Source organism: Salmo salar, chromosome ssa20, assembly GCF_905237065.1.
Source record: "Salmo salar chromosome ssa20, Ssal_v3.1, whole genome shotgun sequence".
Taxonomy (NCBI): Eukaryota; Metazoa; Chordata; class Actinopteri; order Salmoniformes; family Salmonidae; genus Salmo; species Salmo salar.
In genome coordinates this window covers 56,472,367-56,498,143 of record NC_059461.1, presented here as the reverse complement: position 1 = coordinate 56,498,143, position 25,777 = coordinate 56,472,367, and the positions used below count along the sequence as shown (strand labels likewise).

General features: G+C 43.5%; 2 protein-coding genes across 12 annotated transcripts in view; one reads left to right on the top strand and one right to left on the bottom strand.

The window, feature by feature from the left end:
- LOC106580884 (E3 ubiquitin-protein ligase TRIP12) overlaps positions 1-23,187 on the bottom strand; it is a 52,511-nt gene extending 29,324 nt beyond the window's left edge. For 3 of the 11 annotated variants that reach the window (XM_045703642.1, XM_014162411.2, XM_045703645.1), the window contains exons 1-17: positions 23,060-23,187; positions 14,132-14,278; positions 13,647-13,772; positions 12,651-13,435; positions 10,028-10,133; positions 7,748-7,890; positions 7,289-7,372; positions 7,068-7,163; positions 6,283-6,434; positions 6,151-6,186; positions 5,806-5,901; positions 5,475-5,567; positions 1,423-1,584; positions 1,055-1,123; positions 786-951; positions 485-602; positions 158-314 (exon numbers count right to left, since the gene is read on the bottom strand). In XM_045703642.1, coding sequence (XP_045559598.1) covers positions 158-314; positions 485-602; positions 786-951; positions 1,055-1,123; positions 1,423-1,584; positions 5,475-5,567; positions 5,806-5,901; positions 6,151-6,186; positions 6,283-6,434; positions 7,068-7,163; positions 7,289-7,372; positions 7,748-7,890; positions 10,028-10,133; positions 12,651-13,435; positions 13,647-13,772; positions 14,132-14,229 — 2,487 coding nt within the window. In that variant the 5' untranslated portion in view covers positions 14,230-14,278; positions 23,060-23,187. Of the gene's footprint in view, positions 1-157; positions 315-484; positions 603-785; positions 952-1,054; positions 1,124-1,422; positions 1,585-5,474; positions 5,568-5,805; positions 5,902-6,150; positions 6,187-6,282; positions 6,435-7,067; positions 7,164-7,288; positions 7,373-7,747; positions 7,891-10,027; positions 10,134-11,001; positions 11,112-12,650; positions 13,439-13,646; positions 13,773-14,131; positions 14,279-14,684; positions 14,776-23,059 lie in introns of those variants that run through there. The other 8 variants (XM_045703646.1, XM_014162416.2, XM_045703647.1 and 5 more) reach the window with 6 other exon arrangements.
- Positions 23,188-23,309: 122 nt separating this feature from the next.
- Positions 23,310-25,525, top strand: LOC106580903 (F-box only protein 36-like). The gene is made up of 4 exons (XM_014162439.2): positions 23,310-23,778; positions 23,988-24,096; positions 24,242-24,414; positions 24,964-25,525. Exons 1-4 carry the CDS (start codon positions 23,728-23,730, stop codon positions 25,126-25,128), a joined length of 498 nt encoding a protein of 165 aa, XP_014017914.2. The 5' UTR covers positions 23,310-23,727; the 3' UTR covers positions 25,129-25,525.
- Positions 25,526-25,777: the final 252 nt, after the last annotated feature.

Sequence of the window (25,777 nt, the reverse complement as noted above, 5' to 3'; positions counted from 1 at the left end):
AGCTCACAACACATCAAGACTGAAGCAGTCTACTTCCTTGTAGTATAGGTAGGGCACAGAGTTATTTCTGACTACCTGACCTGAAAAGGACAAACTGGGTCCCAAGTCTGGAAGGAAATTCCCTATAATGGAGCGGAGCAGCATGTCTGTTCTTTACCTCAATGATGCGGCTGTCGATGCGGTTGTAGGGGTGCCACAGGCCCCGGTCGTCCCTCCACTGCCAAATGGCCCCCTCTGTGGCCTGGGCACTGCCCTTCTTCAGCATGAGGTCCACAGCAAAGATGCCCTCTCTGGGCAGGCAGGGCATCAGCTCGCTGGTGGAGGGGGGGGGACGACAACAAACAGTTAGCAAAGTGCATCAGGGAAATTCGCAAACAAGCCATCTGTGACGCGTGCATGGAGGCCGCCATCTTTATGCACATCCACCATTAGGGTAGAAAAGGTTGTTGTAACATTGAGAGCAGCAGCAGAGGGGGTTCCTTACCAGATGAGTGAGGTGAGTTCATAGAGCTCCTGGGGGCTCCGGGGCACCAGGTCAATCTGCTCCTGGCAGCTACCGTTGGCTGCTCCGCACAGAAGGAAGCGCAGAGTCTCTGCAATATCTGAACAAAGACAACATGCTTCGTTTTCCCCAGGCTATTGGCTTGATGCAGTCAGGGACTTCGGCCTGTCATTAAATAGTTAACTTTCCCAAGATTTTGTAAGCTGCATTTTTAGGCTTTATTCAAGTGAGTGGTGTAAATGCGTACCAATAGAAAGTGTGTTTGTCTGCATGAGCCACTTACTCTGCTTCATGAGCTGCACGGCCAGACAGGGGCAGTTGGAGCACATGAGGGAGAACATACGCACCACCATGATGAACATGCCCGAGCTGAGCACAGGCGGTGTGACCACCAGCAGCTGCTGGATGTTGGTCAGCAGGTCCCGCGAGGCCACCTGCTGCAGCAGGTTCTGTGGACAGCGGTCACACAGAGGTCAGTCATAATGGGTCTGTTCTGGAGGGTGAGAGATGTTAGAGCCATAGAAACGTGTCGAGTAGAACCGCCTCACTCACCTCCTCGTGTTGAAAGTTGTCCACCAGCCTGGCAAAACAGAGACAAGTGCTTTCAACGGATTTCTTATCCTGTACGGGGGGGGAATAACCACATTAGACACATCTTCACAGGGAACATACCACAGACAACACCAGTGGTGAAAAAGTCCCAAATGTTCATACTTGAGTAAAAGATACCTTGACTCACGTAAAAGTGAAAGTCACAAAGTAAAATACTACTTGAGTAAAAGGATAAGGTTTGAAATATACTTAAGTATCAAACGTTAAAATTATTTCAAATTCCTTATATTATGCAAACCAGACGGCATCATTTTCTTGTTTCTTTAATTAACGGATAGCCAGCATGTAAACGGTGAATGTATGTGTACCTGGTGTGTGAGTCTCTGGGTCAGCAGTGGCAGAGAGTCAGAGACAAAGTGGAATTCGTCAGGGGTGATGCTCTGGCAGCAGTTGGCGGCAATGGCCAGGGCATTCCTCTGGGCGTTGATGCTGAAGAACTCCAGGTACAGCAGACAGTCAGCCAAGCCACCCTGCACGACACAGGAAACAGTTAAAACGACACAGTTAAACAAGAATTAGGGATAGCTGGCACATATGGGTACAGTCGTCTCTGACCATTAAATGTGTGAATTCAAAATGGCTTTTCTACCCCGTTTTATTTATTAAAGTGATATTCTTATTCTGTATTGCACAACTATCATACAGCAACCATTTATTAACACTGAGGGTTCTCTGGCCATCAAATTGTTGAATTCAAAAACAGCTTCCGTTCATCTCTACATCCCTCCCTGTACACAACATTTTGAATATTACATTTGTGTGTCACTGCACATCAGGGTTTCCTTAGGAAGAAGTGGCGCTGGATAATGTGACTGGGATGATTTTAATATACCATCCATTTGAGAAATTCACCAGACCCATATGCTTTGGGTTCATAACCCATCAGGGTGTCCCTCCACAGTTCTCAGAATGATAGAAATCACATTTAGATTATGGTAAAGCATCTTAACAGAACATGCAACTCATGTAAATGAGGCATCCAACAGAACGTCATTTTCAAACATTTTCCCAAATGCAAACATCACACCTGTCAAACCACCATTCTAAACAGCGACCTGATAGCAGTTCCATATGTGACAGATGAAACTGTTCGAAATTTAGAGGGGGAATCTAAAGATGCAACAACTAGGATGGGTTGCTAATATGACTAGGGTTGTGCCTTTGGCTTCTGGACGATGACAAGTTGATATGAAAACCAATAGAACAGGAGAGAAATGACATAGGGGTTGGTCCTATAGGGAAGTAAATGGAAATAATTTTGCCAAAATTATAGAAATGATTCCTGTCTATACAGAAACAAAATCATTCAAAATACTTTACCAGAAAGCATGACTTAACCAGAGGAATCAAGGATCATTTACTTCTTAAAAAAATAATGGCTGAGCTTCTTTAAAAAGAAATAGCTAATTATAGTGTTGTGGCTGTCAGTGAAAAGGATCCAAAATGTGAAGATAATGTGTAGAGTATACATTAAAATGTTGATACAAGGGGAGAGGTGTGGTGAAGATATAGGAGAGTCTCTTTCAAGAATGGCTCAGCCGTTTTCCGCCAATTCTTGCGCATTCATTGTGTGAATAGACCATTACATATGTCACCAGTAGTAAATGCACCGTTAATCCCCGTCATTTGGTTACATACATCTGTTAATGCAGGTATTGGTCATTTACTGTACTCACACAGTTAGCTATTTGAAAAACCTTTCCAACAAGGTCCCACTCGATAATCACCAATCCTCAGTGTGAAAGAGCAATGAAAGTTATAGGCCCACTGGGCATTGACCTATAGGCCACGAGTTCCATGCACTAATTTCTTTAGCCGCCAATGGATCGCAGTGTATCAATGTGTTCATTTGGTAGGGGCGGCGATCTCGGATTAATTGATTTATGATTAATACATTTAAAAAAAGAATTAACCACATAATGAAATTATTTATAATGACTGTTCCACAAAATTAAGCACATGAAAATCCTAACTGGCACGCAGAACGGTAAACTTCCCCAAACTTGAAACTCACGCGCTGCCTATGAAGTCTTTATAAAAAAATTAAGTCCAAGTTTCCATAGGCGGATTTTGCCTATAGGCTGGTTTGAAGCAAGTTAAGGCACGCCTCATAATATGAAATAAAACATTCAGGTTTCAAACAAGTTGTCAAAAATGCATACTGCCAACAGCTCACATTGTAAAGTGGTGTTTGACGCGCTGATAGCCTGTTGCCTGCACTTGTATGGTGAATGGCCTGCGCGCTTCAATTACAAGTTGAGAAATCCAAATAGCTCTTCTTAAATCGTGCACCAAAACTGGTAACACGTGATTGCATTTACAATTGTGTAAATTAATGTGCTTATAATAACATTTTACTCCAGCAGCAACCAGCTGAGGAGCAGCAGGAGAAATCCTGCTCAAAATAGGCTCTGTATGCTGTGCGCATGTGATAGTTATGCATCTTATTTATCCAACCCAACTAACGAAAATACACAGGCAAAAAAATGTATTACGCCGATTAACCTATAGACCGTTAAGCATGGCGGTCAAATGTATTCCATCAATTAATAAAAAGCCTTATTTTGTAGGGATGCGCCAATATGACATTTTTGGCCGATACCGATATTTTCCTTAAGCATTCTACTACATTTAAATCGTTGAAACACACACACACACCAAAAAGTTGTTGGCATTTACGCATGTCCCCATTACCAGTAATACAATCAAAACCCATTTATTTCACTTACTTGCTGTGCTGTTGTGTTGTTCATTTGTTCAGTCGTTTCATTCTCAACCAGGATTTCGTCAAGCAGTGTCAATGGCCTTTTCTGTCGTGAGTCCTCTTCGTCAGTGCACACTGTCACTGTGTCCGTTTCCATCTTGTCCAGCTGTGTCTAACATTTCACGTAAACCCCGTTTGTCTGCATGGAAGTAGAGGTCCTTGTACCTAGCATGGTGGCGACACCATAAAGAGGCTCAAAGAGAATGCCACCGAATCGCTTGTACACAGCCTCTAGTAGAGTACGTTTACAAGTTAACTGCCGACAGACCGTGGGGTTTTGTTGAGCAGGCATTTCAATGCCATGACAGATGGTATCACGTCTGCTGCAGATGCAGTTGATGAACTTATTTCCCGAGTCAGTTGTTCGAATGGAGCTAGGAGTGTGTTCATGTTTCCAAGTTTAAAACATGTTCTCAAATGCCATCGAAATGGCAGAATTGGTATGAGAACCAGCAGATTCTTGAGCATGCAATACAGCTTTCCTCAGTACGAAATCCTCACCGACCCACTGTGCTGTCAGACTCAGCATGCTCATGGGCCTGACATCGTTGGTCCAAATGTCAGTCGTGAAGCTAATAGCAGTGACGCCCATAGCAAGTAGGTCATGGATGTGCATTTCAACAATACTGTGTAACTCCGGTAGGGCAACATCTGAAAAAAAGCTTCTACTTGGTAGTGTGTACCGGGGCTCGAGGTGCTCGACCAGTCAGCGAAAGCAAACATCGACCACGACAGAGAACGGTTGATTGTCAAGGACATTGAATTCCATTGTCTTGGCGTTAGTGGACTTCGCCTTTGAGTTCTCGCTGAAATTTTCTTACTCTTTCAAATGACTGCTCGACTTGAACTTGTTGGAAGTGCGCTTATTTATTTTTTTGCTTTTGTTCTAATGACTCGCTGAACATCTGGGGGTGATGCACTTTAAAAATGAGTCATTAGGTTTGTGGTATTGAAAGTTGCTATTATTTCCCGAGGGGAGAAAGTGACAACAAACATTGCATATGGCCTTTTTTATTATCTTCCTTTGAAACATCAAAATAGAGCCACAAAGCAGACATTGTGGGCTAGGTTAGGAATTTTGTGTTGCACTTGTGCAACGCAGTATTTTTCGTGGCGTCATCTACCTACGTTATATAGGTATGCACGTCAGCTTTGACATCGGTTTTGCACAGGCTGATAGCATTTTTAATATCGTCCGATTCCGATATGCTTACCACTATATCGTGCATCCCTATTATTTTGCAATGGGATTTTTTTACTCCCATAAGGCGGCGTACAATTGGCGTCGTCTGGGTTAAGGCAAGGTTTGGCCGGGGGGTAGGCCGTCATTGTAAATAAGAATATGTTCATATCATAACTTTCTTGCTTAGTTTAATAAAAGGTAACTTATTTTTTTTTATTTTTTTTTACTCCCGTTCATTTTGGCCGGCAACAGTTTTATTTATCAACTATTATTTCCGGCTAATGGAAAACCTGAGATAGATATATCTAACATACAGCCACCACCGTCAACACTTATTTTAAGGTTAGCCCATGAGAGCAGGGTAGGGAGCAGAGATGAGAGAGGCAGCGCTGAGCCAGAGGGAGCAAACTTACAGCCTGCAGGATGGCTTTGCTGTGTCGCCTTGACAACATCTCCAAGGCAGTCAGGGCCTGCTCCGCCACGTCAATGAACTGAATCACCTGAAGCTGCAGACAAAGAGAGAGAGCTATTATCATATCCACCACCGTTTTATGACTGCATATGAATGAAGAGGGAACAAGAACATGAGAGTGACAAATGGAAGACAAGAGAACAAGGTGTGGGCTAGGAAAACCTGGGTTGCATTCAGTAGGCATGAATTGTTTTCAAATGTACTAGGTAGTACTGAAATTTGAATGAGTGTGTTTGGTGCCTACTGAACCTGAGCAGAGGGGGTTATCCTACCTTTTCCAGGAAGACGGGGATGGCATCCACGACCACAGCAGAGGACCGAGGCAGCGCCTCCATCATGTAAGTGAGAGCACGGGAGGCGTGGTTCATCTGAGCAGAGGCACGGGGTAAGATACAGATTTCACAAACATAACTCCAAAGCAATCCTTGTTGGCTGGAACCACAATTTAAACACTGTGCTCAGGTACAGTTATTTGCTACAAAATATAACCAGGAGACAGAGTGTGGCGTTTCACAATATTTGGAAAACATTTTTGCACCTCGCAATGTAGGCCTAATGTCATGGTGAAAATCAAATATCACTGGGTCCCCCCAAAGATATAAGTTCAGGATACTCACAATGTCAAAGTTATGCTCCATCTGTAACAATGTGATCTGTGAGGAAGAGAAGAGGGAATTAAGGGACTTGGCAAATCAAGTCACGGTGTAAAATGACTTAAGACTAAAGGCGGACAAAGCATTGTGACTCACCAGAGCGGGCACCACGCTCTTCACGGGGAAGCCTCCGAGCGTCTCCTCGTTGCCCATCACTAGCAGCTGGCACATCTCGATAGCGGCCTGGAGCTGCTGGGACTCGTCACCGGTGGCCTGCAGGCCCTGCAGCAGCTGCTGAGCCTTGGAACCTGGGAGGAGAGGAGGAATAAAGCAGGTCAGACTAGAGACTAAACAGCAGGGCCAGTATTCACAAGAGTAGGAGTGCTGATATAGGATCAGTTTAGTCCTTAAGATATGGGCTAAACCCCTCGCCATATGAGATTACATGGCGAGGGGGAAATCAGACCCTAGATCAGCACTCCTCGTCTGAGAAACGTTTTTAATATGGGCCAGGAGTGCAGTCAGCACACACTTGGATTAGAGTTGAGTGAATAGCAGGTTAGAAGAATAAAGACAGACATAAGTGAACTCAACATGCCTCCCCTGAGGGAGAATGGAAACATCCTGCTCACTCGGGGCTCCTGAGTGGCGCAGCAGTTTAAGGCACTGCATCTCAGTGCTAGAGGCTTCACTACAGACCCTGGTTCGATCCCAGGCTGTATCACAACCGGCCATGATCGGGAGTCCCATAGGGCGGTGCACAATTGGCTCAGTGTTGTCCGGGTCAGGGGAGGGTTTGGGCGGGGTAGGCCGTAATTGTAAATAAGAGTTTGTTCTAAACTGACTTGCCTAGTTAAATAAAAGTTAAAAAAAGAAATAAAAAAGATGTTAAGTGGTAATTAAATGGATTCTGGACACAGACAAGATGGTGTAGCACTCACTGGCTCCACTGCCTATAGTTCTGTGAAACAGCTGGGACATGCGGGGTCCCAGGGGCCCAAAGAGGTGTGGGGGAAGACCCCTGGCCTCCAGCAGGGCTGTGGGGAGAAAACAGCTAGGTTAGACAACAACCAAAGACCCCGCAACACCAACAAGGGCTGACAGGGAACTCTTAGACAGGAACATTGGCACCTGTATCTAAGGAAAGCTGTGATCGTCATACCTTGGAGTCTGCCCATTTCAGAGTCATCGGACTCACTCTCACCGGATGTGGTCATCCCTACAGCTCCGGTCACTGAGCTAGAAGCTGGAGAAAATTAAAAGGGGCAATTAAATCACCATTGTCATCAAAATTACAACAAATTTATCAAACAAAGAGTTCTCAGGTAAGGGTCATACCCAGGCAGGCCTACGAAAACAGTGAACGATATTTTAGTGTACACACACACCAAGCAGAGGCTATATCAAGCTTTGGCTGGCTCCTATGCGTTTAGAACAAACACATACCAGAAATTTGTGGGATAGTGCAATAGTTTTTATCCACTAAGGGTCAAGGGGAGAGAATCTCTGCTATCACAAGCAGGTAGTGTACCATTATAGGTGAAGCACTGAGTTTGTCCCTGACCATGCGAACTGAGAAGGAAAAAAAAAAAACTCTGTGCCCTAGTCGCAGAGTAGGTACCTGTACCCGAAGCCCCCTGCGGGGCCTCATCAGTGCGGGCGGCCGAGGAGTTGGCCCCATCCTGGTTGTTGTCCGAGTCAGCCATCTTCTCTTGTCGGCGAGCTTCGGCTGCCCCGCGCTTGCCCAGGCCTGAGCCTCGCCGACTGCATTGGGGGGGCAGAGTGGGACTGAGTGACTACACAATCAAACTAGACCACAAAGGCCAGAATCAAACATGGCGGCACACAACTGACATTCCTGGTCATAAGGCATCACTAACTTACACTTGTGTTTCACAATGTGAACATATGTTCACACACACACACACACACACACCTGTGAGCAGACATGTGCAGGTACTGACAAGAAGCGCGTTCACATTCTTGAATGGTTAAACTGTCCAGTAAAAATAATATGTATATAACTTAAAATAGTTATGTTAACTCATACCCAAATAAATGTGGCCAAATAAATTGGGGGGGGGGGGGGGGGCTTAAAAAAAAAAAAAAAACACCCTTTGGAAGGAAAACGATTTCACTCATATTGGAATTATAGGTCATATCTTAGAAACCAGGAAACACTGGACAGTTAATTGAAAGGAATAATTCACTTAAAACCACTAATGCACAGTGTTAAATAATAAAATGTTTCATTTTGTCATTATAATAAGGTTGTTAGCAACATGTCGAAATCTGTTGCAGCTCAAGTCGACTACAACACACACAATGCAAGGCGCTCTCACTCAAGGGGCTAGGTAGCTGGCTAGCAAATATAGCTACACACAATAACGACAAAAACAATATTAGCATGTGAAGTAGCTAGCCAGCTGTAAAATTGACAAACTGCAGGAGTCTACAATATTACCATGTTCAACCTGCAGATCGTCTGCCTCAAGGAGGGGGGGTGCTGACCTTGCTATGGCAACAGCCCTTTCCCATACATGCGGTAAAGAGGTTAATGGAACGCCGGGGCAAGAGCAAGGATGCGTCATTGGCGGCCATTCAAAAAAATCTGATCTAACAAAGTGGGTATTGATGATTTAGGAGGAGTTCTAACAGGCTCACAAATGTGGTTACTATAATCAGATATATTTAGCTGGATAATATTTAGTCCTTTTCGGGTTTGGAAAAATGTCTGCTAAATGCTAACTCCTATTTTGTATAAGCTGGCAGCATAGCTAGCCTTAGAATTGGTAGGTGATGTTATAAGTGTGATGCAGTTGATTGGTGATGACGTTAACATGTATTGGGGTTGACATCCATTCAAGTAGTTTGGTAGTTATACTCGGATGTTTACCGCAACATTGTGTGAAATACACTAATAGCCTAAAAGTAGGCACAATAAGGGATTCTGAATCATTCCCCCATGCGTGGAGTTTCCATTGTTTTGGTCGAGTTCCATAGATCTATTTACAGAATCTATGCTTTCCCACAGACATAGCCCAGGGCGAGAAGGGAGGAGAAACATTCATTGCAGATTTTAACACTTTTTTTTTTAGGCAAGTTGACTGAGAACACATTCTCATTTACAGCAATGACCTGGGGAATAGTTACAGTGGAGAGGAATGAGCCAATTGGAAGCTGGGGTTGATTAGGTGGCCATGGAATTTAGCCAGGACACAGGGGTTAACACCCTTGCAAAAAGTGCCATGGGATCTTTAGTGACCACAGAGTTAAGAAACCCATTTAACGTTCCATCCGAAAGACAGCACCCTATACAGGGCAATGTCCCCATTCCCTGTCCTGCGGCATTGGGAAACTGAGTTGAATAATTCGGTCCGCTGTTTAGTTTGAGCACAGCTAAGCGAAATATATACTTAGTCATGACGACAGACAGATTGATGCCCATATCATCTATTGACTGATTTGGTAATCTGGAGTGCAGGTAATTATTTTAAAAGCCTTATGAAATGTGATAGTGTGTTACTCCCCATCTCCAGTGACGAGAACCTTATGATGATGCATTACAACACGATTTCCTGATTCCACACTGTCAACTTACAAGTTGAATCATGGTGAAAATAGTTAATTTACCGACTCATAGAACATATCCTGTCAATTTGGTTGTTTCATGTCTGGAGTGGATTTTCCCCTTTAAACATGTTATGGCTGACAACACTTTCGAATGTACTGAAAGATTGACTTCTCAGGGACAATTTCATTAGGTATTGCCAAGGGAGCCACCCGCTTCCATAAAATATTGGATGCATAGTTGAATACTTTTTGTAAACACGGAAATACAGCCGACTACAATTGACTTGGGGCTTTGGACTGGAGAAGTTGAGAGATGAAGCTGTAGTACCTGGTGCTGGCGCAGGAGCCCGTGGTCTTCTGGCGTGTGCTCCGCCGAAAGCTGGGGAGCTCTGCTGGAGGAGACTCGCTGCGCTTCTTAGTGGACTTCCTCAAACCTGATGAGAGGCATGAGGAGCCAATGAGTAAACAGTCAAGGCAAAAGACAGGACAAACCACAGTGATAGAGCAATCTAACACATTTCTAGTGCTCGATCATGATAACCAGTTCATACATTTCCATCACTTAAGAGGAATTATATGTAACGCAAATGATTGAGCTATGCAGAGATGCCACTTTCTATAATGTTGGTTTAGTCTACAACCATTACTAACCAAATGGTGGCTTAAGATATTTCACCCAATCCGTTTCAGCAGTGATAAGGGGTGTTTTTCCAGTAGAAAAACTGTAATTTAAGTTTACTCTTAAGTTTTTGTTGTTGTATTATTATTTTTTTTACCCCAACCCTGGTTTTAACTGATGCCAGCCACCTTGGCTAAGTACAGTAGTAGTTAGTGGTTGACAAGTGGCATAACGGTCAAGAGCAAGGCAAGGACTGGTTCAGAGGGGGTCAGCACCAGTCACTCATAACAGTAAGAGCCACCCAGGGAGGACAGTCGCACACAGACAGCTCTGGTGTTGTTCTCAGTCGAGAGCCCAGTGCCACTGACGCGGGTGAGAGTATAAATAGCCCATCTCTCATTAGTACAGACCTAAAACAGAACAACCTTCATGCTAAACCTGAGGGTCCCAACAGAGTGCAAAAATATGACACTGACTGACCTTTTCCCAACACACATACAATACAGGGTCGGTCAGCAGACAAGTAGTCACAAACGCAACCACACACCTCACTCATGTCCCACAGTAACACCAGTTACCTAACAGAATAATCAAAATGGCAATGTATTGTTGCTACAGCAGGAAGCCTGTTGCGCGCCATCACAGACACACCGCGTACCCACCATGCAATCTGGCTTACTCACCATTATAGCAGAGACGACAGACTGAGAAGATGATGTGTGTGTGTCAGTGTGCACTACAAGTGACAAAATGTGCCCATCCCCCCTTAATAAAAGTGGGTGAATCACTCGCGCCGCTCCCTTCCCCCCCAGTGAAAACATGATGCCTGCTAGTTGGCCAGTCGTCAGGCAGGGTGGGCCGGTCTAGGTCACATGTTTAGAGCTGGGCCCTGTGGCAACGTGCCCAGCCTCGGTTACCATCTTGGAATCCCCTACCCCAAACCAGAACACACTGATCCATCACTGAACCACTGATCTTCCACTCACCCGCATGCACTACATTTGTGACAGCTCCCCCCTAACCCACCTAGCAGCTTTAAACTCAAGACTGTATGAGTCTGAACATTTGGAGCCATGCAGTCACTCTTCCTCAAAACAAACTACAGCCAGTCTGACCTTCACCCTACAATTCCCATAATGCATCGCTGTGTTGTGACCTCCATAACCTCAGGGCTAATTGTGTCTGATCTGACAGCAAGTCTAATGCCTCCGAGCACGTTAGCGAGCCCTTACAACCTACCTAACACCGGAGAGGCTGTAGTAAATCAGTCTGTCCTTCACAAATATAAATCTGCGCCACAGTCCAACCAGCTACAGTAGAGCCACCAGACAGATTATTTACATCTTCCAGTTTGAGGCTGGCCTGGTACTGAAACCTGAACTAGTCAAGACAGGTATTTGCAGATCTTTAAGGCACATTTTCTCCCCAATTTCGATCTGGTCTCATCGCTGCAACTGCCCAACGGGCTCGGGAGGCGAAGGTCGAGTCATGCGTCCTCCGAAATATGACCCACCAAACCGCACTTCTTAACACTCGCCTGCCTAACCCGGTAGCAACTGAGGTCAGCCTGCCACAAAGAGTCGCTAGAGCACCATGAGCAAAGTAAAGCCCCCACTGGCCAAAGCCTCCCCTAACCCGGATGACACTAGGCCAATTGTGCACCGCCCTATGAAACTCCTGAACTCGGCCGGTTGTGATACAGCCCGGGATCGAACCCGGGTCTGTAGTGACGCATCCAGCACTGCAATGCAGTGCCTTAGGCCTCCCGAGTGGCGTAGCGGTCTAAGCAATATGGTTTACCACTGCCCTTATACTAATCCATACACTCCAGATCTGTAAACTTTAAAGGGTTAGGGCCAAAGGGAACGAAGAAGCAAATTTGGACCACTTATATCAGTTACATGTGTGTCTGGAGGAGTTTCTCTGCAAGTTTCGCTCTGTGTGTCCATGCACGCTTATCAGCACCGACTGCCTGCGCAGGGTTAATCCCCGCCTGGTGTGTGTGTGTGTATGGTGGAGTGTGCCTGGTGTGAGAAGCAGTCACCCCAGCAGCAGCAGGTCCCAGTGCAGAGTGAGTTTCTTTAACTGAAGCCGCAACAAGGGACCTGTGACATTTAATCCCGGAGTGTAACCTCTACCAGAGCCCCACAACGACCCTCCAAAGACTGCTGATCACACAGCCCTACAACCTTTGAACCTGAAGGAAGCAAACCCTTTGACCGTGGCTGGCTGACCATTACAAATATGAGCACCCCAAACCCAACTCCTCCTTGGTTGAAGGGAAATGTAAAACAGTACACACAGGTATGAGGAGAGGGCAGGACAAACTCACTTGCTAGTTTGGCTTGTAGTCCTGAGGGCCCAGGTTTGGAGGCGGTCTCTGTCTTGGAGGAGCTGGGTAGGGACAGTTTGGGCTTTGGCAGGTTGACTTTGGGACTGAAGCGGGCCGCCCACTCAAACTTGGACGAGACGGAGGTTTTGGCCTGCTCCTTGTCACGGGTGCTTCGGCGTGGGGAGGGGCTGGAGGCGGAGCGGGAACGACGTGCCTTGTTCTGGTCTTTGCCCTGCTTGAGCCTGGCGCCCTGTGCGGCAGTGGCACTGTTCGTGCCTGTGGAGGAGGAGGAAGAGGTGGAGGCAGAAGAGGAGGAGTCAGTCACCGTGCTACACCCAGCTTTGGCTGAGGCGGCCGACTTCGACGCCAGCTTGGTGGGTTTTGCAGATCTGCCGTCGGTACGGTTGGGGAGCGACCCAGCAGTGCTGCTCAGACAGGGGAGGGAGTCAGCCTTCTTCCGTTTCAGAGTCGGTGAAGCCCCAGAGGCCCCGCTCTTCTTGCTCTGGCCACAGCCTGTAGGCAGCTCTGGAGCCAGGGGTCTCTTCTTGGAGGATTTGGCAGGGCCTTTCTTGGCCTCAGTGGTATGGTCTCTGGGTGGGGGGTTGGATTTTGACTTCTTGGCTGGGGTGGGGGTGTAGGTGTTGAGGTCTGGTGCAGAATTTCTCTTCAACCCTCGGGTGGTGCCTTCAGTCTTGGATTGGTGTCCTGTTGGCTCTCGCTCTGATGTCCCTGCGGCCTCTGGGTCGTCTTGCAGCACAAATGAAGCCACAGACAGTGACAGACTGCTACTCCCAGGGCGGTGAAGGAGAGGAGAAAGAGAGAACCTTTTAGCACAGTGTCCAAACTGGAAAGACAAAGCGATTAAGTACAATGCGTCCATTCAGTTAATCGAAAAACGATCGAAAAACAACAGTTACATGTTTATCAAAGCGCAATAGTCTGTCAGAAGCAGACCCCACAAACACACAGTGAGTGCTAAGGAGAGAGAAGGGGTACCTTCTTGAGCTGTGCCCTCTGGACTGGCCAGAGGCTGAGCTGGGTGCGGCTTTGGAAGCCTTAGATTTAGGTCTTCTACTTTCAGGAGGGGAATTTGCTTTATGTTTTACCTGCTCTGACTGCAACCTGTAAGGTTGGGAATTAAAGAGCAAGTGAGTGTGGATTTTGTGTAAATCACTCCATATCATAAATAAAAGACTTAAGTCATTTCCCCATCATTGTTCACCCATACTGTACTGCTCCAAGGAATGCCTCTGGAGAACACCATGCAAAAACAATCTAAATGTACTTGTAGATTAATACAAAAGACACCCAATAATGCTTTTTCCTTTAACTCAACACATCGGAAAGGCTTAAGACATTTGTAATACATTAAAATGAACGTCAAGCATGCCCTTATTTGTTCAGACAGACTCCAAGACAAAAACACACCAAAACAAAACATGTGAGAACACATATAGATATGCTGGGGGGGGGGGACTTACCTTCCCGCGACTGTATGGTCTTGTGGCTGGGCCGCAGCAGTGTTCCTCTGTGAACGGCGCAGTGACCCCCCTGGATTGGAATTAGGCCGGTTGGACATTGGCACCTCTCTCCTGAAGGGACATACCCTTTCTAGACACTACCATTCACTAGGTCGAGGAGAAGAGAATAAAGATCAGATCACGGGTGAGACATCAGGGTGCCCTTGTGATTACCAAACAAAGTAAAATCCAATGGACAGATGTGTTGGCTGTTGATGTCAATGCTGCCGTTTGACTCAAAGTATTTCATCAACCCCACTAAATTATCACTCTCTGGACCATGTTAGCTGCATTTACAGAGGCAACCCAATTCAGATGTTTGGTTTCTTTTACTCATTTTGGATCAGTCAGATCAGCTCAGAAAAATACCTGATGTGATTGGTCAATAGACCAATTTGTGGGAAAAAAGATCAGAATTGGGCTGCCTGTGTAAACACTGCCCTGGTAAATGAATCACAAAAATGTACACCTGATGATACAAGCCCCTGCCTAACAAAACAATCGTATTACTCACATTACCATTTGTTTGAAGGCATCAAAGGGCAGCACGCAAGATCAATGAGCCTCAGCCAAAACACATCACATGGAGACATATACCTACAAATCTGATCAGACCAAAGATAGAGGGCAGATTGATCCATGACGACAGGCCCAAAATTACTGTACACAAACTTAAAACAAAGACTCACATAGATTTAAAAAGTAGTGATGGACCCATAACATTTTTGGCCAATACCCATATTTTCCTTAAAAAACCCAATGTCGATATTTAAAGTTTTGCGGCCTTTTAAGCATTCTATTACAGTTAAATAGTTAACACACACAGACGCAGCGGTCTAAGGCACTGCATCTCAGTGCAAGAGGCGTCACCACAATCCCTGGTTCGAATCCAGGCTGTATCATATCAGGCAGTGATTGGGAGACCCATAGGGCGGTGCACAATTGGCCCAGCGTCGCCCGGGTTTGGCCGGGCGACGAAATGCCGCGGCCCTTGCAGAGCAAGGGTAACTACTTCAAGGTCTCACAGCGAATGCTGTCAACGATTTGAAACGCTATTACCGTGCACCCCGCTAACTAGCTAGCCATTTCACGTCGGTTACACCAGCCTAATCTCGGGAGTTGATAGGCTTGAAGTCATAAACAGCTCAATGCTTGAAGCACAACGAAGAGCTGCTGGCAAACGCAGTAAAGTGCTGTTTGAATGAATGCTTATGTGCCTGCTGCTGCCTACCATCGCTCAGTCAGACTGCTCTATCAAATCATAGACTTAATTATAACATAATAACACACAGAAATACGAGCCTTAGGTCATTAATATGGTCAATTCCGGAAACTATCATTTTGAAAACGGAACGTTTATTCTTTCAGTGAAATACGGAACCGTTCCATATTTTATCTAACGGGTGGCATCCCTAAGTCTAAATATTCCTGTTACATTGCACAACCTTCAATGCTATGTCATAATTATGTAAAATTCTGCCAAATTAGTTCGCAACGAGCCAGGCGACCCAAACTGTTGCATATACCCTGACTCTGCGTGCCACGAACGCAAAATGACAATTTCACCTAGTTAATATTGCCTGCCAACCTGGATTTCTTTTAGCTAAATATGCAGGTTTAAAAATATATACTTCTGTGTATTGATTTTAAGAAAGGCATTGATGTTCATGGTTAGGTACAGTCGTGCAACGATTATGCTTTTTTCGCAAATGCGCTTTTGTTAAATCATCCCCCGTTTGGCGAAGTCGGCTGTCTTTGTTAGGAAGAAATAGTCTTCACACAGTTCGCAACGAGCCAGGCGGCCCAAACTACTGCAAGAGAAGTGACACATTTTCCCTAGTTAAAAGAAATTCATGTTAGCAGGCAATATGAACTAAATATGCAGGTTTAAAAATATATACTTGTGTACTGATTTTAAGAAAGGCATTGATGTTTATGGTTGGAGCAACGTGTACCTAAGTGATTATATGCAACACAGGACAGGCTAGATAAACTAGTAATATCAACCATGTGTAGTTAACTAGTGATTATGATTGATTGATTGTTTTTTATAAGATAAGTTTAATGCTAGCTAGCAACTTACCGTGGCTTCTTACTGCATTCGCGTAAAGGGCAGGCTCCTCGTGGAGTGCAATGTAAAGCAGGTGGTTAGAGCGTTGGACTAGTTAACCGTAAGGTTGCGAAATTGAATCCCCGAGGTGACAAGGTAAAACTCTGTCGTTCTGCCCCTGAACAAGGCAGTTAGCCTAGGAACGATGGGTTGTCATTGAAAATAAGAATGTGTTCTTAACTGACTTGCATAGTTAAATAAAGGTCTAAAAAAAATTAAATAGAATGCTTAAAGAGCCCCTAAATGTTTTCATAAAATCGGTATCGTTTCTTTTGGCAAGGAAAATAACGGAATCGGCTAAAAATGTCATATCGGTGCATCACTAATCTTGATAACATGTCAAAACAAGACATGCTAACTTATTTCACATCTATGCTAATATGTTTAAAATTCACTCTCACTTTGAGACTAAATATAGATCACATGTGAATAATCTTTTGCCCCAAAGTTGCGCATGAATCGGTTGTTGCTAAACAACCCACGTGTCTATATCCAAGCCATATTGATGGAGAATGGTGATATCGTACAGGCCACGAATACAAATCATGAGTAGGATAATTGACAGTTCCCTCCAACCTTGATATTGAGATACCAATGGCGTACTGTTCTTTGTTGTTCAAGACTTGATTCAACCCTGAATTGAATTGCTAAATTTAAAAAGCAAATGCCCGATTTCACAAGATAAACGCTGCAGTTTGAAATTAAGCAAATCTAGATATTTACATTTGTCTTCTGACAGAGTGGAGGTGAGAATAGCAGGGAGGCTGAAATTAACAGCTTAGTGGGGGGTTCCAATTTTATTTACATTTATTTTGATTCACGCAACGTATCCTCAGATCCTCAAAAGGTACTACAGCTGCACCATCGAGAGCATCCTGACTGGTTGCATCACTGCCTGATATACAACTGCTCGGCATCCGACTGCAAGGCACTACAGAGGGTAGTGTGTAAGGCCCAGTACATCACCGGGATCAAGCCTCCTGCCATCCAGGAACTCTGTACCAGGTGGTGTCAGAGGAAGGCCTTAAATTATGAAAGACTCCAGCCACCCTAGTCATAGAGACTGTTCTCTCTGCTACCGCACAGCAAGCGGAACCATAGTGCCAAGTCTAGGTCCAAGAGGCTTCTATCTAGAAAAAAGAAACGCACACCTATAAAGGCGAGGTGCTGGCTAGCGGAGTAGAACACTAGAAAATAAAGGGAAGCCGCACACTCTAAGAGCTCAGATGCAAAAATGTAATAACCAACGTTTCGACAGCGAAGCTGTCTTCATCAGGGTATCATCACAAATACTGCGAGATGAGTCATTTATATAGTGTCAAGACACACAGGTGTTTATAATCATGGCCAAGTATGGCCTAATATCATTGGTTAACTCATATTTTAAAAAATGGCATACAAAGAACATACAAAAAGACAAACAAATGGATAGCATACAATCATAGCATTTGTAGTCTAAAATGTATCTAACAAACAATTACAATGGCAAAATCACAATAATGGCTTCAGATCAAAGTCTACATTGAGACCGAAGGGAGCAAGGGTCTTTAAATTAAAGATCCAGGCAGCCTCTCGTTTTAACAATAAATTATCAAGGTCGCCCCCTCTCCTCGGGAGGGTGACATGTTCAATGCCAATATAACGCAGAGACGAAATCGAATGGTTTGCCTCCAAAAAGTGGGCCGCAACTGGGTAAGTCAAGTTTTTGCACCTAATGGTGCTACGGTGCTCTGAGATACGTACTTTTAATTCACGCTTTGTTTTACCCACATAATTTTTACCACAGGGACAAGTTATAAGATAAATAACTGCCTTAGTGGAACACGTAATAACACCTTTAATTGGGATAGATTTCCCTGTTTGGGGGTGTTTGAAGGATCTACATTTATAAGTGCCATTGCATTGAGCACAGCCATTACACTTCTAATTTCCATCCAGTATGGGCGCAAATAGGCGTTGTTCAGGAATATCTTGGGGTGGTAAATCAGAGTGTACCAATTGGTCTCTGAGATTTCTGCCCCGCGAGAATACGACCAGGGGAAGATCAGAAAACACATTACAGAGACTATCATCATATTTCAGAATGTGCCAATGTTTGTGAACGATTCCTTTAATTTGTTCAGAGCACTTTGAATAGCGGGTAGTGAGAACGCAAGAGTGCGTCTTTTTGCGAGACTGACCTTGAAAAAGGTCATGTCTCGTTTTGTTTTGAATTTTCTCAATGGCAATATTAATCTGATCATTGTTGTACCCCCTCTCCTTGAACTTATCCTGAGTCTCAGCCATATTTCTGTCGAAATCTGATTGTTTAATACAAATTCTTTTGATTCGACAGAATTGACTGTAGGGCAAACTATTTTTCAAGGGAAGTGGGTGACAACTATCAGCCCTCAACAAACTGTTACGATCAGTAGGTTTCCTGTAAAGATCAGTGTATAATTAAAAATTGGCAAAGACTCCAGCCACCCTAGTCATAGACTGTTCTCTCTGCTGCCGCACGGCAAGCGGTACCGGAGCACCAAGTCTAGGTCCAAGAGGCTTCTAAACAGCTTCTACCTCCAAGCCATAAGACTCCTGAACAGCTAAACAAATGGCAACCCATACTATTTGCATTGCCCCCCCCCCCCCTCCTGCTGCTATTCTGTTTATTATCTATGCATAGTCACTTCACCCCTACCTACATATTACCTCGACTAACCGGTGCCCCCACACATTGACTCTGTACCTCCCCCCTGTATAAAACCTAGCTAGTTATTTTACTGCTGCTCTTTAATTATTTGTATTTTTTTTTTTACTCACTTAAATTTTCTTAAAAACGACATCATTGGTTAAGGGCTTGTAAGTGGGCATTTCACTGTATTTGGCGCATGTGACAAATACAATTTGATGTAGGCCTACTGCCACCGAAAGGTATTACAGAGGAACTTAACAGCTGTGAGTAAAAGTCCTAACTGGAAGGAAAGGGAGAATCACATTGGAAAAAAAGGGGTCAACTTCTAACAAGAATCAGATACTAGTCACTCTTAAATTATGGCTGACATTCATTAATGCACTTCCAAATTTAGGTCATATTGTACTACCCCACAAAAATAAAATATCATTTGATTCCGCAAGAACAGGCAACTTTGAGATTCCATATTGTATACACTGAACAAAAATATAAACTTGTAAAGTGTTGTACCCATTTTTCACAAGCTGAAATATGAGATCCCGGAAATGTTCCATATGCACAAAAAGCTTAGTTCTCAAATTTTGTGCACCAATTTGTTTACATCCCCTTTAGTGAGCATTTCTCCTTCACCAAAATAATCCATCCACCTGACAGGTGTGGCACATCAAGAAGCTGATTAAACAGCATGATCATTACACAGGTGCACCTTGTACTGGGGACAATAAAAAACTAAAATGTGCAGTTTTATCACAATGCCACAGATCTCAAATTTTGAAGGAGCGTTAAATTAGCTTATTGACTACAGGAATGTCCACCAGAGCAGTTTTCATTCCTCCACCGTAAACAGCCTCCAACGTTGTTTTAGAGAATTTGGTGTTAAGTCCAACTGGCCTCAACCACATACCACGTGTAACAACGCCAGCCCAGGACCTCCACACTCGTCTTCTTAACCTGCGGGATAGTCTGAGACCAGCCACTCCGACAGCTGATGAAACTGTGCTTTTGCACAACCAAAGAATTTCCGCACAAACCTTCTCAGGGAAGCTCATCTGTGTGCTCGTCGTCCTCACCAGGGTCTTAACCTGATAGCAGTTTGGCATTGTAACTGACTTCCATGGGCAAATGCTCAGCTTCGATGGCCACTGGCACGCTGGAGAAGTGTGCTCATGGATTAATCCTGGTTTCAACTATACCGGACAGATGGCAGACAGTGGTGTTGTGTGGGCAACCGGTTTGCTGATGTCAACATTGCGAACAGAGTGCCCCATGGAGGCGGTGGGGTTATGGTATGGGCAGGCATAAGCTACGGACAACTAACACAGGTGCATTTTATTGATGGCAATTTTAATGCAGAGATACCGTGACGAGATCCTGAGGCCCATAACCGTGCCCTTCATCTGCCACCATCACCCCATGTTTCAGCATAATGCACAGCCCCATGTCGCAAGGATCTGTACACAATTCCTGGAAGCTGAAAATGTCCCAGTTCTTCAATGGCCTGCAATACTCACCAGACATGGCACCCATTGGGCATGTTTGGGATACTCTGGAATGACGCGTACGACAGCGTGTTCCAGGTCCTGCCAATATATCCAGCAACTTCACACAGCCAATGAAGAAGAGTGGGACAACATTCCACGGCATGAGGCAAATGTTGGTCCCAACAGATACTGACTGGTTCTGATTCACGCAACTACCCTTTTATTTTATTTTTAATTAGGGAGCCAATTTGTTTTCAGCACTGATTTCCATGACTGATCAAAACTTGTCCTCTCATGCATCTCATCACTATGCAGCAGACATATGGTGAGCAATATTTTGAAACATCAAATCACAATAAAATCTCAGTATGGAGTCACAATACATATCGAATCACAATACATATAGTATCAGAAGCTAAGTATCGTGATAATATATCAGAGGTCTGTGGCAATTCCCAGCCCTAGAGTCACAGTAAGATGGTAGGTAGACAAACATGCTGATTAGTAAACAACATTTCTGCTTCTATTAATTAGCTATGCATTTCTTTAAGCAAAGTATCACCATCAATGATTCACTAAAGTTCCTACGCAAATCCACTTGAGCAATATCCAATGAAATATGGCACAATGACAAATGAATATTTCAGGCCTTGCATTCTAAGTAAAAAATGTTTTATCATAGGCTACATCACAGTAAAGGGCCTTCACCATGTAACGTTACAGTAGCTCACCTATAATAAACACGCGAGTTTAAGTAAATGCTCATGTTAAGAGTCGAGGGGACTCAAAGGTGGAATTTGAACAGATTTATTTAGTGAGTTGATGATGTACGTCTTAAAACATTTGAAATCTGATAAACTAGCTACATGTTCTTCATGCCCGATGCCGTCACTCATGTTAAGACCCAATGAACTGCGATATTGATCACAAAATAAGAGAACAACTGGCAAGCTCGCAAGGCCATCTTCGCCAGGCCTTTTCTGACTCCATCCTAGTCTTTATTTATTCGTCCCAACTGACAATTGGTGTTTTACCATGTTCCACTGTAGTCATATACAATAGACAGTTCATTACTTTGATTAATATAATAGCTGTCATTATAACTAGCTTTTATTAGCCTACACTAATTTATTTCAAGCTCGTTTTACAAAGAGGCCTTCATGCTGACGTAGTTAGCACCAGCTAGGTGGTTAGCAAACCCAGTCCCGTAATTTCAATTTGACAGTAAAGTTAGCTACCAATAGACAAAGAGCCTAGTATGGCACCTTTCAGATTGTAAAGCTATAACGTATGATTTAGCTAAGATGTCTGGTTTTTAATGTAAAAATACATTAAAGTCCGCAAATAACATGTTAGCTAGCTATGTATAAATGTAAGATGCGCTATGTGACATGAAAATGCGTAGTTGGACTGTTGTCCTAAACATTCAGCTAACGTTAAAGACAACCGCACAGAAATATGTAGTTTAAAAAAATTTTTTTGCATGGAAACCACCTCAAAGGGAATGGCTGGCAAATCTAAACAATTGTCTGATCTTTCCATCGGAAATGGCAACATCGGTCGGACTAATATTAACTTCGCACCATAGGACCCAGCTGTACTAGCTAGCAAGCTTGCTAACTAGCTTTCTTGTTAGGACAGGCTAGCTACGTTAATTTAACAGTTGTTCAAATGGGTTGTCAGACAAACTCCATCCAACGATATTCACACGGCATTAACTAAACGTTAAATCTGGTAACTTAGTTTTGTATTTAGCTAACAGAATATAGTTACATAGCCAACGGTAGTTCGCTGGCTAGTTTTGATAATTATTGTATCGCCTCAGTAATTTCCCAGCTGTCGACGTGTTAGAAATGCAAGATTTAAAAGTAGCGTTAGTTATGTAGCTAGCTAAACAAGCGTTTACTTGATTAGTTATGGCTAGCCAAATGGGAAGCTAACGTTTCTTGGCGCTAGTTGGCAATGTTAAATTAGTTACCTGCTTTCATTCTAGCCTGACGTTATAAATTACTACTGTAGCTAGCTAACGTTAGCTCTATTAAATGGGGAATGCCATATTCAATAACACGATAACTTAACTTTTACACACAAGTTGCAAGAGGTGGTAGCCAGCTAACGTTAGCCGTTTTTTAATATTATGTTAGATACTAACGTTACATGTTGACCTTAACCCGAACAATATCGGGTTAGGTAAGTTAGCTAAAAAGTTTGTGTTAACCGGCTAACAAATGTCGCTAACTTCGGTAATTGCTAACGTTGTTAGCTAGATAGCGAGGTACCTTAGCTGGTAGCCAACCAACTAGCTAAAATTTGTTTCGTCGACTGGCTAACCGTATGCTATTTCCAATTGAAGAGTTATTGTTTGGTTAGCGAGCTTATTTTGCTGCGCTAGCTACCTATGTTTATGGAAAAGCAATTGCAACACGAAATGGCCTCTGAACCTTCTTTGCTGCTTGCATCACACAGAAAAAGCAGGAACAGGATTCGAGAAATGACAATTGGAAACCATATTTTTTCGCGAGACGGATTCTCCATTCCTCACAAGTATTTCAGTCTTATATTATCAATGAGCCCCTCCAAACTACTGAATAAGACGCCACTGAACGTTAAATATATTATGTTATTACCTATTTGTTCCAGTGTTGTAGTTGTAACAGACAGTGCACCAGCTCCGCTCTCTCAGCCTTCACATCAGCTGAGGGAACTGCAATATACCTCCGCTCTAAAGTGTCCCATTCTTCCGCTCGGAACTACTTTCAATTTAGATGATAAAGTCGACAATGAAACGAACCTGCGCCAAATAAATACATGTATTCACTAACAATTTGCCGAATGTATTTACTATTGTCTACAGTTGTGTTCAGAAAATGTCAAATTATATTTCACAGTAGGATAGCTGCGAAATATTAATCCGCTGGGTCGTGACCCCCTAATCCAACTGTTTTCTCGAAAATATACATGACATTGTGGGTTGATCATTATTTTATTTATATACTTAAATTATCAATCACTCAATGTATACAGTTGCGAACAGAATTTGCTTTCATTGTCACACAAAATATTTCGCTGTTGTTTTCTCTCCGTTGTCATGGAAACTCGTTAGCGTCTAAAAATGGCGTCTTTATTTGGCAAGAAAGTGTTTGAAATAAATGGCCAGGGTCCCCCTCCTACAAAATATTTTTTTCAGCTTACTGTCACTAAAACTGAAGTAAATTCTTATATTTTATCACCCATTTGATATGTATCTTGGGATTGCTGAGAGTTGAAAACAGATAAAGTCAACTTTATCTGCACAATGCTGGACTGTGCCTGTGGAGAAAGGCTACACACCAGGACAGCAGCCATGGTACACAACACTGTATTTGGTAGTGTTGCTCTCCATTGACATGATTGTACTTTTAAATGCTACATATCAACCTCATGTATCTGACATTTCTTTCTGCAAGTAACTTTTCTGTTTCAACATGCTTTGAACATAGATTAACTACAAGGCTCTGATGATTGGAGAGAACTGAGTTGTATAACAGGCCTATGTATTTTTGAATTTCTCTTCAGATGATATGGAGATCGTGGAAGATTTCTTTGCGGATTGAATCCAAGGGTGCTGCACCTGGAGAAAATAAGATGACCCATGATGACTATTTGCATGATGCGCGCATGCAGCGTAAGGTTTCCATTACAAGTCTCTGCCATGAAATACTTTAAGCCTACATCAGCTACTGTATTTATTTTTGTGTAGATACATGTGGTTCTGTTGGTGTCTTGAAAAGTGCACTGCCCTGAGTAGGTATGTACTACTCCTTCTCTAGAACAGGTAGATGTGGTGTTTGGCCGGCAGATTTTACAGTACACCCAAGCACTGTGCCATGGGAACTTTGATTACCTGGAGCGCCTGCCCAATGACTTACTACTCCAAATCCTGGCCTTCTTGGAACTGAAGGACGTTGCACTGCTGGCACAGACCACAAAGAGGTTCCACAAGGTGAGCCTGGGCTTTACAAACCCAAAGGACCGGTTTCTCAGATGAAAATGAAATATATTCCTGGACTAAAATAAAAAAGAATCTCAATTTTTTAACCAGGCAAGTCAGTTAAGAACAAATGTTTATTTTCAATGATGGCCTAGGAACAGTGGCAGAACAACAGATTTTTACCTTGTCAGCTCAGGATTCGATCTTGCAACCTTTTAGTTACAAGTCCAACGCTCTAACCATTAGGCTACCTGCCGCCCATTGACATTGCTTGCTTTTAAATCCAGGACTAGTCTTAATGTGTCCAGGAAACCAGTCCATATTGTGTACCCAAATCGTTTACAAAAGCACATTTTACTTTCATATGCACATTATTTCATTAAGGGCCCTGAGTTTTTACTGACCATGTGAACAGACAAGGAAAACCTCAGGGCTCTAGTTAGGCTACAACATGGCCAGGAAAATATGATCTGGGTTTAGTTAGTGAGCTAGTGTTTGTCTGCCTGTCTGTCTGTCCGTGTATGTGTGTATTGTATTTCAATACGGAATGGGATATCCCAGCTCTGCAACTCTCCAGAGTTCTGGGAACAGACTGTGAGGGGCCGCTGTGATAAACTCACGCCTGACAATGGAAGCCCTAGCCAAAACGCCATGGGCTGGAGGAAGATATTCTTTGCCTTCTTCAACACCAAAGAGAACCAGCAGTATGTACATGGAGGTAGCTAGACACTTAAACAAGACAGTGTTACTCATCTCATAATAAAGATTTGAGAAAATGTAACTTTCTCTGCAATTAGCATAAGGAGTTATTTATGTATTTGAATGGTGTCTTGTTTAAAATGCACTATTGATTGATGTTATGTGAATGTGTATTTCAGAGCTTGTTTATTCTCTCTGCAAAAATAAAAAGTGCCAAATGCTGTGGGCTTCCTTCGAACAAATAACATTAAATGATTTAGTCTTGGTTTTTGTCATTGCGTTTGATTTCTAATCCAGTATGTTATATGCACTATTTACAAGTAAAGCCATACTATTACTGAATGAATGCATGTTGCAATGGAATTGTTGAGGTGTTTATTAAATGAGAGTTTATTTGACCAACGTAAGTTGTATCAGTGTGCTACTCTCTGGGTGTGACTGTGGGTCGTGTTCTTCAGTTGAAATGAGATACTTGGTAAAGTGTCCAATCTTTATTACACTCAATAACAGTAAGAACACATTGGTATGGTGTTTTAAATTGTATAAAAAAACATTGTTACATGCATGCCTGTTATAATAAAGAGTAGGCCTAAAACAAATTCAGCTACTTATAATGAGCTCATGGGTCAGACATAATGCTGGAGATGTTTCCTGTTTGATGACCGATTTAGCATTC

Coding starts and splice junctions, on each gene's coding strand:
- LOC106580903 (XM_014162439.2), top strand. CDS start 23,728: ATGCTGGACTGTGCCTGTGGAGAAAGGCTACACACCAGGACAGCAGCC. Junction 24,097..24,241: donor GCATGATGCGCGCATGCAGC/GTAAGGTTTCCA, acceptor CTCCTTCTCTAG/AACAGGTAGATGTGGTGTTT. Junction 24,415..24,963: donor CCACAAAGAGGTTCCACAAG/GTGAGCCTGGGC, acceptor GGGATATCCCAG/CTCTGCAACTCTCCAGAGTT.